General features: G+C 36.2%; 1 protein-coding gene across 1 annotated transcript; it reads right to left on the bottom strand.

Annotated features, from left to right (window-relative positions):
• Nucleotides 1–632: 632 nt before the first annotated feature.
• Nucleotides 633–12490, bottom strand: LOC107820237 (protein LUTEIN DEFICIENT 5, chloroplastic). Its single transcript, XM_075225112.1, has 16 exons — nt 12026–12490; nt 11783–11948; nt 9135–9342; nt 8937–9008; nt 8715–8825; nt 8327–8518; nt 8044–8205; nt 6126–6221; nt 5945–6046; nt 5383–5415; nt 5215–5295; nt 5051–5133; nt 3967–4098; nt 1571–1631; nt 1355–1420; nt 633–1183 (listed from the first exon to the last, which is right to left on the bottom strand). Exons 1-16 carry the CDS (start codon nt 12120–12122, stop codon nt 989–991), a joined length of 1857 nt encoding a protein of 618 aa, XP_075081213.1. The 5' UTR covers nt 12123–12490; the 3' UTR covers nt 633–988.
• Between the last annotated feature and the right edge of the window lie 1168 nt (nt 12491–13658).

Below are 13658 nucleotides of genomic sequence, written 5' to 3'. Positions count from 1 at the left end.
AGCTTGTTTTGCTTAGCGAGTGTTTCTTTTTCCAGACAAATTGGGGAATAGGCATCATCTGGATTAAGGAACGTCATACACTTGAATTAAACTATATTAAGTTATATAACTTGGTTATATTAATTGTTTAATCATAATTGTTTTTTTGAAGTTTTGTGTAGAGTATGAAAGAAACCCAGATATTTTTGGCGTTTCCTTTGTAGTCTTTTCGATTATTTAGATAAGTGATTATATCTAATTGACTATACATTATTTTGGTTTTTGAGAGGATAGTGATTCATACATTAAGCTAAAGTTTAGACATAGATTTGGTCGAAACTTGAAGAAAATGAGATGATTGAAATTATGTTTGGATAAACATTTTACTTGAAATGAATTTGAAGTTTGTGTGGAAAACTTTATAAACTACTCTAGAGATATTTTTGAGATTTTAAGATTTTGTTTTTAAAATCTGCCAAAAATGATTGAAATTTATAAACAAACCGGTAGTTGAAAACAAAATTTGAAAAATATTTATGGCCAAACGGGTGAAGTGACCGTAACAAATTTCGATTGAGAGGCTGAATAGTCGAAACGTCTTATTAAGTCGCGCCATGAAATCATAACCTAATACGCTCTTACTGGCTTCCATATTTTCAAGCATACTTCTTGTTCATGGCGCTTTTCCATACGTTACCAATTACAAGAAAAAAAGTGCTAAAGGATTGATGATTACAACATCAGAGAGCTCAATTGAAATGAAATCTGATCATTTCAAGGCTCGAGAAGAATACAGGTATAGGCCACCAGAAGTGGATTCAATTCTAATGAGATTGTTGCCTATAAGGATCCACCTTATAAATGCTTACAGCAACATAACTTAGAATTATGGACTTCCTTTTCTTGATGACTTCAACTCATGAGCTTCCAAGGTCCCAATGATGAATAAAAATTGTGTAGGACTTAGTTCCCTGGTTTAAATATATACTGTCGCTAGTATTCGGTTCTATTAGGACCGAACAGTAGAAGCTTCAGTTTCTGCTCTTTGGTTTGACACCGAGTTGATGTCTGAACTATTCACAGATGAATCTACTTCTAATGTTGCCATCTCCAAGTTGGGCACCACTGGAGGTCTTGTTCTTCGTGTTACGGTCATATTTAATCCTTCCGTAGTGTGGATTGTAGCCCCAGTTGTCATTTTAACCTGCAGAGAAGTTGATTATCCTAAATAATTTCTTGAGTAGGTAAAATAAAAATCATATCCTCAAGTTCATCCAGGTGTAATAAGTACAGAAACAAACAATATGTCAGTAAAATAAATCTATCATTTACCAAAAGGAAATGACAAAAATTAGGAGAGGACATCATAACTTACAGGAGGAGCTCCAAGAGCCATTTGAAAATCAAATCGTCGGACAAGCATTGCAACTGCCACTATATTCTGAAATTAGATAAAAGGTTTTGAGAGGGAGTTCTGAAGATGCTATAAGAATATTAAGGAGAAGCTAAATGCAGTCATATCAAGCAACCTCACTTAGATATAATTGAAAACCCTTGTCCCACAACTGCAGTCTACTAGTTGAAGGATTACCTCAAATGTGGCAAACATGTCTCCAACACATTTTCTTGGTCCTCCACCAAAGGGCAGATAACTGATAGAATGGAGTGGAAAAAGTTTTTTTAGCTTATGTATATTTCAAGCTTTAAAACGAAAAACTACTAGGATAATTTCACATGTAAAGCATACAATATATTAGCTCAACATGGAAATAAACAGAGAAATATTTTGATATGACCTGGAAGTTGTTCATACATGTCTCCAGGAGGATGTGGATGAAATGAATTCTATGCAATCTTATCCAGAATGAACACAAGTGAGGAAACTTGCTAAATTGCTTGGTTGTGCAAATATTGAATGAAAGTCTACCCCTCACTTCTACAAGGCACCAACACTATCCAGTCCATATGTTTGTTACTTGTTTTAGTAAAGGATATGAAAACTAACCCGACCTAAAGCAAACTTTCTTTCCTTTCTGACTATTATATTCTTATGTGCCCTCATCCATAAGCTTCCTTCTATTAAAAAGAATATAGACCGATGGTAAGAAAAGAAAGAGCACGGCTTTGTGAATTACCCATGGCTAGTTCATTTGTAGATTGTATTGCTTGCTACCAACTACATTGTTGAAGATACTTATTCTGATGTACCTAATAGCCTCTGAATAGACGCAAATGACTCGCTTGAATAGAATAATTGCTAGCTCTGAAAGATTAAATGAACTGGTAGCATCCAAAGCAAGAAAATAGAAAAGTCTATACACCTCGCAAACCATTTGTTCTGTTAATACTTCATTATCTCAATTTACCACACTTACTTTCCATCTTCATCTGCGACATCTTCACACTTGTTTCCCCTAAAAATTCAAACTAACACTACTCTATATTACTTGTCTACTTATCTATTATCAGTACCTTTATTTCAACTGTTTTAAAAAATATATATATAATATTCCTGAACTTTCTTTTTCTTACCCTCTAGAAAATGGTAGATAAATATAGATCTCTGCAAAAATAGAGGCAAAGTAGGATAAAAATAAAAAACCTAGCATGTCTCAATGTTAGCATAAAAGCATAGTAAGGAGTCTGAAACAAGGATAAGAGCAGCGTCAAGAGGTCTATAGGGGCAAACACAAAGTTGATATATGAAAAATGGCTAATTATGCGAGTCATATTTTCAGTTTCAACTTTTGATTTACAATGATATTGCAACAAGTTGCATTTAGCAACTGTTATCTGACAGAAGTTGAAATTGATTTTACATATTAAGAGTGCTACGTGGCAGGAATCAAATATCAGTTAGTGAACAACAAATTTTTCAAAGTCAAGATTCTTCAAAATAACTGAAAAAGTACTGTGCAGATCCTCATCAATGAGTAAATTTTCCAACGGAGTGATATTTTCCCTTAAAAGTAACTACCTCGTGGGAGTTATTATACAAAACAGGGAAGAAGACAAATGAAATATAGAGGACAAATAAATAAATCTCGAGTAGGGAATGAAAGGACATCTATCTCATTATTGCTTAATGACTTGCTGACTACGCGATAGATTGATCAACTACCTTCTAGAATAATATAATATATACTCCTATTTATATAATATATTCTTTTTATAACCGCGGTGTCGAGGCCAGCTCGCACCTCGACTAATTATACGGGATACCTCTACCTCCCAAGTCCAACCAACACAGGTACCAGGTAACTTTGTCTATCAAGGTTTGGACAGAAGAAATCACCATGTGATTTTTCAACCAGTGAGATTTAAACCGAGACCTTATGGTTCTCAACCCACTTTATTGACCACTAGACCACACCTTTACACAACAACAAGTACCCAATAAACAATAATTCATTTGATAAAAGAGTTGTTAACTTAACCTATGTTTTAGGCATACATATTTTCCAACTATTATCATTTAACTGTATTGCAAACTCTGTTCCACCCATCATTGCCCTGCCACGTAAACTGAAGGGAGAATCTAAATGTAAAAATATCTCTCATAGTCAATTTCCCCGAGCACATTACTCCAAATGGTGAAAGCGAAACCACATTTAACATGGCTCACATCCACAAGGTCACAGTATTGATGACAAACATAGAGTTGCTGAGCCTAGTCACTCAAATTTGACATGTTAACTATAATTGCCTTTGATCAAGTCATTTGCAACGGTATTTCATTTTTAAACAAAATAAGGCAAAACATTTCTCTAAACACTCTGATTAAAATTAACATGCACTACAAGAATGAGTAGTTCTTTCCTAAAAACACAGGCACAAATTTAAGCTACTCTTTTTATTTTGCATAAACTTAGTTACTAAAGGTAACAAGAATTTAAAAAAATTATAATATATCAAAAGAGTGTGGCTAATAACCTGAGTTTTCCAAAAGTTACATTATAGATGCTGATAAGCTGAAAACTGCAATACCTGTAATTTTGGTTTGTCTCATTTGGGTTAGGTCCATCTAAAGGCCACCTCTCAGGATTGAATTTATCAGCTTCTTCCCAATGATTGGGGCACCGATGCAAGTTCCAAACAGAAATGAAAATGTCTTCACCCCTGTGAAAGTGCTTAATAATTTCAGAAATATGATGACTGAAAAATGATGTCAGAGAACCTAAACCAACACATAGTCCCAGAGATCTAGACAGTTGATAATGGCCATACGCTAAATATGGTGCAGATGTAAGTTCATCTTTTAAGGTTTATGATGATAAAACCTCAGTTGATCACTAGGCATGTTACCCATGCCAAACCCAAACTACTGGAAACCTAAAAATGCTAATAGAAGCCTATGATCAATCTGTTAATAAATAACTAACTGTTACAATTTCCTTTATGGTATCTTCAAAGTGCAGTATGCAAAAACTCAATCACTATCTTAGTGTTTCTAATTCAGCTTTTTCAAGATAATCAGTGAACTACAGCACATAATTTCTCCAATTTGTCTGAAGCCAATTACAGTGAACTTAGTGTTTCTAATTCAGCTTTTTCAAGATAATCAGTGAACCACAGCACATAATTTCTCCAATTTGTCTGAAGCCAATTACAGTGAATGACCACGATTGATCATGAACACTCTTTGACTATACCATTTTCCACTTTGTCCTTGCAGAATGTTCAAGGCAGAAAGAAAAGTATATAATATGCATGGTGAAGGCTTCTGTTTTCGATGTTAAGATACTGTTATGAGAAGGGAAGACATTATAGTGCTAAGTCAGACAAGAGAGAGAAGTCTGTCAAAATTATTGCCAAACTACAGAACAAGTTTAAAGAACATAGCTGACAAAATGACGCCAATATACTACTATCCCAATATTAAGGGTGCAAATGTTTCTGCAAACAATGAACACCTGTTTCTTTCTTTCTCGGAGCAGGATAGAACTTATCTGCGGTATTCACTTGTTTCAGCATCTCTACACCCTAGGCATAGGCAAATTTACCCTAAATTTAATTTAACATGCATGAGAGGCTTGTGCAGAATGCTTCTAAAAACATATTTCAGGATAACCTTTTTATTGGGTAACCTCCAAGTACGTCCTCATCAATAGAACGACGAATCAAGACGGGTGGCTGTGGGTATAGTCTTAAAGACTGCAAAATGAAAAGAAGTATTACACAAAGGAAACAGTTGTGAGCACAAGGATTTATGCTTACAGGTAACATTCTTCTCACTTCATTAATCACACGAGTTGTGTATCTGAGTTTCTTTAGATCTTCAATGGTTGGAAACCTATCCCCCAGAACTGAATCGACCTGAAGTAACAATAAATACACTAAATATGAGATACAAGTAGCTGCTTTCAATAAAAGCTGATTTAATTATATTTTATTTTAACCTACCTCATCTTGAAGTTTGGCCATGACACTAGGCTCCTGCAGTTATTTAGGATTGAAACGAAGGTCAAAGACTATAAAGGAAGAACTTAATAACTACCTATTGAAATAAGATCTCTTTTCTCATATCACAAATAAACCATAATCTCCAAAGGTTCAACCATGAGAAAAACTTAAGATCTTGCAAGTATGGGTGTTGAGTAAAACACGACATACTCAAAACACGACATGTAGACAATCTTAATTGACACTAAAACATCTATTCTGTGCATATTCTTTTTGAAGGAAAAGGCTTCACATAGAACTGAAAAACATCTGCATAGGTTATCTGAACTCCATATTCTCAAGCTTCAAGTAATTGATTATCATTCTATTTTATGAAAGCTGTACGCACATAAGACGACATACTTCTGATTAGTTTATATATGCACCTGTTACTGTTACTGACAGAAAGTCCAAAATGAAGAAGGAAAACCGAAAAAGGAAGGAACCTTTCACCCCTAAAAGGCAGCTGAAAGAAGGATTAAATACTTATGCTTCTACCTGAACTTGAAAGGGGTAGACTAACCTTGGACAACAGATAAAATGTCCAAGTGAGCACTGCTGCAGATGTCTCGTGTCCAGCAATAAGCATTGTCATGAGGTCATCACGGAGTTGCTTGCTTGACACCTACAACTTAGGGCATGAGAATTTTCCCAACCAAATTTTTGGGCAGTATAAATGCCTTCAAAACTCCGATATGTCATACCTCATCACCAGACGCTAACAGGAAATGGAGGATGCTAGGATCTTTTTCGTTCATGTATTCCTCGTGAAACTGTAACTCTTCTTCGTCTACCATCCTCTTAAATGCATTTGTAGGTACGCACAATTCAGAACAAAATTACAAGCAAAAGATCAAGCAAAATCAATTTTAATACGTGTCAGAAAGGCACTGGCAACATAGGAAAAAGAGTTAAAATACTTGCATGTGAGTACTCACCCAAAGCAGCATCTCTTCAAAATTTCTATTTGCAATAAAGTTTGCAGCGTATTTCCTAAAGGCTTGGTTCTGGTGCTTAAGCAGTCGTCTCTTTTGCCTTTTTTTTTTTTTTGATGACCGAGAAATCCGTCTGAGGCCGATCCTTTGGACAACCGCAGCCTTCGAAACTCGGTGGATAATGGGCCCACCCCTCTACCCTTCTCCACTTAAATACCAGGCTTTGCTTGGCATGGTGTGGGGGCTTGAACCTGTGACCTAAGACACAAATCCACCACCCTTTGCCACTTGAGCTAGGTGTGGGGGCTTGAACCTGTGACCTAAGACACAAATCCACCACCCTTTACCTTTATTTCTTGACTCTATCACTGTTTCTTATTATTAGAAGAGGAACAATACATCTTTTTTTGCTAAGATCATACATCTTACTGGGAATAGTTGGACAAGCTATTCTCAAACAAAATTGAGAAGACATCAATTAGACAAAGCCTTTGGATCATACTGCAGGTCAGTTAAGAAGATATAACAAACTAGCCATGGAGCTTTGCAGTATTAGAAAGGGGACCACTCTGTCCAAGTCTCAGTCCACAGAGATGTATAGGTCTAGAAAAAACCCACACATCCACTTCAATAAAGCCACTATGCTATTTCAGTTATAGGACACGTTCACAGAATCTTTCCCATATCAGATTACCACTTTTTGTTGATTATTAGTTTGTATCTGCTGAGATTTCATCCTGAATCATACTAACTCCTGCCATATTCAAGCATGTTATTGTCTTTAATTATTACTAAGGTAATTTTTTTTTTTTGAAATTTATAACATAAACGCTACTAGAAGTTACGAAGAAACAGCGAAAGGAGAAAAAACTCATAAATTTGCGGTACTAGGATTGTTAGGATCTCAGAATTCCACTTGTGATCCTATTAGATCCTTACTGATCCTAGGATGATCCTGTTCCAATCTAACCACTTTTGACATATGCGATCTGTTCTCATGCTTTGTACCTGGTGTGATAGAATAACTTACACATAGGAGTTTCCTAATGGGTTCTACAAGTAGCATAATACTTTCTTCTATTATTGGACAATACATCTAATATCCTAACACACTGCTTCAAATCCAATGTGGAGAACGAAACAGTGACAGAAAGAGATGTCGTGGCACCGGAACAGCCATTGGAAAGAGTCATGGAGTGGCCAGAACGAACACTGAAAAGAGATTGGAATAGTGAAACTAGGAAGAAGAATGAAAATTTTGGCCGATGGAGCAGCTGTAGTAAGTCATTACCAAGATCGTACCATGTGAGAAAATAAGAGAAGACATTGGGAGAATGTTTTAGACAAGTCCAATATCTAGGAGCTGTTATAGATAATTTGTACAATACTTGTAATATTTTTTTTCTCATCTCACATTCAAACGTTCTACCAGTCCAATACTTGGGTTGTGGAATTGCATGAACCTCTGCGACTTGCAATTTCATTGACGCGGTTCAAAAGTTTTTTTTCCAAAAACAGCAAAAGGCTAGGGGTTTCTTTTACGGAAAATGCCCTTTTCTAGAGGTCTGCATAATGCTTCATCTCAAGTCTACGTACAAACTAACTGGTTATTTTTATCATCCAAACAACAATAAAGTTTGTAAAGCAAGTAGTTCCGATTGATCTCTGAACCAAATAACTATATTACCTTACATAGAGCAATCAAATCATCCAAGGTGTCATTAATCAACTTTAGAGCTGTGTTGACCTTTTTTAGCTTAGGAGAGATATCTTTCCAGATAGGTATCTCCCAAACTGGAATAGGTGCAACACTGCGATCTTCTGCTTCTCTAAGCACTGTATATACAGCCTGAACAAGACAAAGAATCACAAGCGCAGGCACGATCATGGCTTTTAACAATAAGTAAAACTAGCAATAGCTGCAACAAAATAGACTAAACAAATAAAATAACTTAAGAAAAACGTTGTACCTCCACAATACCAGTGTCTACTGTTAACGAGTCGAAATCATAATTAAATACAGCTTTGCCAATGATGTCTAATGTTAGACGGGAAAATAGTGATTCCATCTCAACGTCTTCTCCATCAGATGCAGCAGCATCAAGCTTTTTGCACAACCTGTCGGTTGCTTGACCAAATAAGCCAATCATAGCTGCTACATACTACAATCAGCAATGGAAAATGATAACAAAAGTAAAATTTTAGAAGGATTTGTCCTTCTTAATACTACACAAATAGATGAATAGATAACTTAAAAAAATTGAATTAGCTCAACAGATATCAGTAGGAGATCAACTAACATTAACAAATAGTAATACAATAAGTAAGCCACAAGAAGCAGTACAATTGCATATTTACCTTTTGATGCAATGCTGGTACAATAGCGCGCCGCCTGACGCGCCAAATTTCTCCATCTGCAGGTATAAGTCCCTTTCCCATCACAAAGTCCAATATTTCAGCTAGGATACCCTGGATGTGGAGAAGGCAGAAGAAATCATCTTAGGAATTGTGAGTTGATTATTCTTTCCTTCACTTTCACTTTTCGACAAACTAATAGATACAGGTTGCAAGCTGCTTTACCTTAGAATAAGCCTTTGAATTATCTTTCAGAATGTGTTTGGCTATTGAAGGATCAGAAACTATTAAGAAAGACTGCACAATAAGGTCAAATCATCAAACAATCATTCAGAGGAGGTCAAATTTACCTTTAAGCTTTCAATTGATTTTTAAATGCACTGCTGAAGAAAAAAAAGTATATCTTCATGAAAATGAACAAACCTTGGGACCGAAGGTCAAACGAAAAATTCCACCATAAGTAAGGAAAAGCTCATAAAGTGGGATGAAGAAAGCTTCATTCCGAACAGCACTAATAGATCCTTTTGCCTCTGGAATGCGAGGATAATCACCCAGCCATTGAGAGAAGAACTGGAAGAACTCCTTAGGCACACCCAATTTAGACAAACCATTTTTGACCAGTGATGGGAATCTAGTCCACAGAAGAAAAAGAGCTTAAATTTAACAACAGAAGAAACCATTAACTTCAATTGCCTATTATTCATGTTAGAAATAGAAATATGTTGCGTCAAAAGAACGCATCAAATCAAGTAGATAGTTTAAGTTCACGAGGAATACAACAACAACAACAACATATCCGGTGTAATCCCACTAGTGCGGCCTGGGGAGAGTATAGAGTACGCATGCTTACCCCTACCTTGTGCAGGTAGAGAGGCTATTACCGGTTAACCCTCTGCTCAAAGCAAGCATGCATAATCACAACAGTATAAAAAAAAGATTTGCAGTAGTGAAAAAGTCAAAGAAGCAGTAACAACAGCAAGATAATAGTAAAATCGAAACACAACATTGTAGATAGTAATAGAAATCTAACAATATGGGAGTACGAGAATAACACTGTCACTACTGGGATGAAATGATATGACTTTGTCTCCTACTATTCTTCTACCCTGATTCTCGACCTCCATACTCTCCTATCAAGGATCATGTCCTCGGTAAAATGAAGATGCACCATGTCTTGTCTAATGACTTTTTCCCAATACTTCTTCGGCCTACCTCGACCTCTCCTCAAACCCACCATAATCAATCTCTTACATCTCCTCACTGGGGCATCCGGACATCTCCTCTCTACATGCCCGGACCATCTCAATCTTGTTTCCCGCAACTTGTCCACCACTGAGGCCACGCCTATCTTTGCCCGGATATCTTCATTTCTAACCATATCAATCCTAGTGTGCCCATACATCATCTCAGCATCCTCATCTCTGCCACTTTCATCTTCTACATATGAGAATTCTTGACTGGCCAACATTCCATCCAATAGAACATAGTCGATCTAACCACCACTATGTAAAACCTACCTTTAAGTCTTGGTGGCATGTTCTTATCACACAAGACACTAGATGCTAGCTTCCATTTCATCCACCCCGCTCCAATACAATATAATATCCTCGTCGATCTACCTATTGCCTTCTATCCGAACTTTCTTTTCTATTCAGACAAAAAGAACAATAACTTTTCCGCTTTCTCACAATTTCCCTTCCTTTTTCTACCCTTCCCTTCTTTCCAAACAAAGGGTAAAATTCCAAATGAGGATAAACTACCACTAAAATTTACATTATACAGCATTGGTTGAAAGAGCTTCCTCATGCTTTAAATTCAAAATGTACGTCCTTTACAACAACAACCCAGTAAAATCTCACAGGTGCGGGGTCTGGGGAGGGTAGTATGTACGCAGACCTTACCCCTACCCCGATGGAGTAGAGAGGCTATTTCCGATAGACTCTCGGCTCAAGAAAACGAAAAAGAGGAAAAGAGACAATATATCAGTACTATCAACAGATAGAAATAATAACAATATCATAAGAACCGAAAAATAGATAAAATCCAATAACAATAACCAGTAAAGAAGGCTCGGTTATAAAAAATGGAAGAACAGTGTGAACACAATATTGACCGCTAGCAGTCTAAGACAAACCCTATCAGACTAGCCTCATACCCGGTACGAAGTAGAAAAATGCTCAACTACCTCCTAACCTACAATCCTAATGCTCAACCTCTACACATTCCCATCAATGGCCATCTCCTCGAAAATCTGAAGTCACACCATGTCATGCCTGATCACCTCTCCCCAATACTTCTTAGGCCATACTCTACCTTTTCTCGTACCCGCCAAAGCCAACCGCTCACACCTTCTTACTGGGATACCAGGGCTTCACCTCCGCACATGCCCAAACCATCTGAGCCCGCTTCCCGCATCTTGTCTTCTATAGGAGCCACACCCACCTTCTCTCGAATATCTTCATTCCTAATCTTATCCATCCTAGTGTGCCCGCACATCCACCTCAACATCCTCATTTCTGTTACTTTCATCTTCTGTATATGTGAGTTATTAACCGGCTAACACTCAACCTCATACAACATGGCCGGTCTAACTATCGCTCTCTAAAACTTACCTTTGAGTATCAATGTCACTTTCTTGTCACACAGGACTCCAGATGCTAACCTCCATTTCATCCATCCCACCTTTATACGTTGTGTGACATCCTCGTCGATCTTCCCATTCTCCTGGATCACCTCCAATACACTAATTACTCGGGGAGTGTGCCACCATCCAGGAGGTCGGAACTAGCCTCCTAAAAAATTTAAGGTAAGACTGCATACATAACAACCCAATGTGGTCCAGACCTTCGCTGGATCCACGCATAGCGGTAGCTTAGTGCACCGAGCTAACTCTTTTTTAATTACTCGAGGATGTTCTCATTATTAGATTTGATTTCAGAAGTTTAAATATAAAGTGAAAAATTGTTTAAAGGATATGCAAAACCACTATAAACCATACAAAGATTATCCACTACAGTAAAGCAGAGAAAAAGACAAAAAAGAAATTCTTTCAGAAGTGTAAGTGAAGATACCCAGTTTGTTCAACAGTGAACTCGCCAGAAGCAATACGAGCAGATAATTCAGCTCTCCGTTTTTCTTCTAGAAGCTTCTCCACAGTCTTAACTCCCTCGTTTACCGACTCTGGCTCTCTTCCATTTGAAGAACTACACCTAATTGTGCAGCAATACCCATAATTCCCTAATAAGAGGGAAAAATAACATATTAATGATTTTTCTACCTAAAAAAGGGAAAATGGAATAGCTTAATGATGATACCATTGAACTTAGGAGAAGTAGTGGGTCTGAATCTGGAAAGTGTCGTTTTGTGAAGGGAGTGAGTTGGGAATTGAAGAAGTGGAACAGAAGCTGCCATGAAAATGATGATAATGGAGAGTGAAGTTTGTGCTGTTAAAAAGGCAACCGCTAAAACGGAGAAAAGATACTCCCAGCCGTCCGAAAGTATCTTTGTTTTGGTTAACTTAAGGCCAACTATATAAGGATTGGAAAATTTGGACTACCCAATGTTTGGAAGGAGGTTAAATTTGCCGAGGGATTTTGTCATTATTTGCTCCGAATTCATATAAATTTAGACCATGTTTGGAACAGGGAATTGGACGCAAGTAATTACACTTTCCAATTTTTAAGAAATAATAATTGTAAGATGACTTTTCAAATTCTCTTTTATTTTTCAAGGGATATACTGGTCTTGCACGTTGAATCGAGAACACACTTTCACAGAATAGTGGAGTTGTTAAGTGTAATACTTGTGGTAATGTTTCCGTATTTCATTGCTTCCCAGCTGAAGAACACTTGTAAAAACTATTGTCTTTTACTTTTTTTTTTTTCTATTTATTATAGAAATATTTACTAAACTCTTATATATTCTTTTGTTATTTAAAAAAATGAAAGAAATCATGAATTCCATTATATTCATGAGTGGTAACTAGTAAGATACCAATTAGTCATTACAATATGAGTTACTAAATTATAATCATTAAATATAGTAGAGAAGCGCGCTTTTATAAATTCTGTTGGATTTAATAATCTTTTTTATAAATTCAATCCAAATAGAAATAATAATTTCTTATTTAATTATAAACACATGTGAAATATGTCTATATATTGATCAAGTCACAAATATATAATTCTTATTAGAATTTGAGCTTCGTCAATTGCATTTTACGTTATCAGTTTTTTTTTTTTTTGGTAAAAGAAATTTAAAGAAATTTGTACTTTTGTGTGGTGATGTGCTTTTAATACATGACTCTTAGTTTAATTATATATTAGATACACGAATGTATCACACATTTGTCTTCGTTCTTCCGCTAATAGTAGTATTTGATTTTCTACAATTTTTAAGTTAAACGAACATGAAATGAAAAGTAAGAAACTACAACAACAGTCATTACTGTCACACGCCCTGTTTACCCCTCCAAAATATAACATAAAAAGTTATGGATCGTGGATTAAAAAGTTTTTTCCAATTTAAAGTGACAAATTTGAGTAGGGATTATTTTATTTACAGAGTCACCACTTAGAATTTGATTTTTTGGGTGTTCCAAATCACATTTTATTTGAAATCCCTATTCAAAGGAAGATTTAACTCTTTTTATGTTGGTCTGCGAAAACAAAGTTCGGGTAAGGAATTCTGTTGATCAGGGAGAAGGTGTAAGGCATTCCCCAAGTCCCGTGGTTCTAGCACGGTCGCTTTATTGACTTAAACTTGGCTTGAATTAATTCTGGATAAACTGTGATTTATTTGCCTTAAATTATTATTGTCTAGTATCGCTTAATAGATAATTAAATTTTATTAACAGGTGCCTAGGAGCGTGTAAGCACACAAGGTTTTTATTTGATGACGTGCATTTAGCCAAGGAGCGGGTATGAACACATGGTCAAATACAATTTA

Source organism: Nicotiana tabacum, chromosome 11 (assembly GCF_000715075.1).
Source record: "Nicotiana tabacum cultivar K326 chromosome 11, ASM71507v2, whole genome shotgun sequence".
Lineage (NCBI taxonomy): Eukaryota > Viridiplantae > Streptophyta > Magnoliopsida > Solanales > Solanaceae > Nicotiana > Nicotiana tabacum.
The sequence above is the reverse complement of the archived record's forward strand: the minus strand, read 5'-3'. Positions and strand labels throughout refer to the sequence as shown.

Coding starts and splice junctions, on each gene's coding strand:
- LOC107820237 (XM_075225112.1), bottom strand. CDS start 12,122: ATGGCAGCTTCTGTTCCACTTCTTCAATTCCCAACTCACTCCCTTCAC. Junction 11,949..12,025: donor TACTTCTCCTAAGTTCAATG/GTATCATCATTA, acceptor CCCTCTTATTAG/GGAATTATGGGTATTGCTGC. Junction 8,519..8,714: donor TACCAGCATTGCATCAAAAG/GTAAATATGCAA, acceptor TGCTGATTGTAG/TATGTAGCAGCTATGATTGG.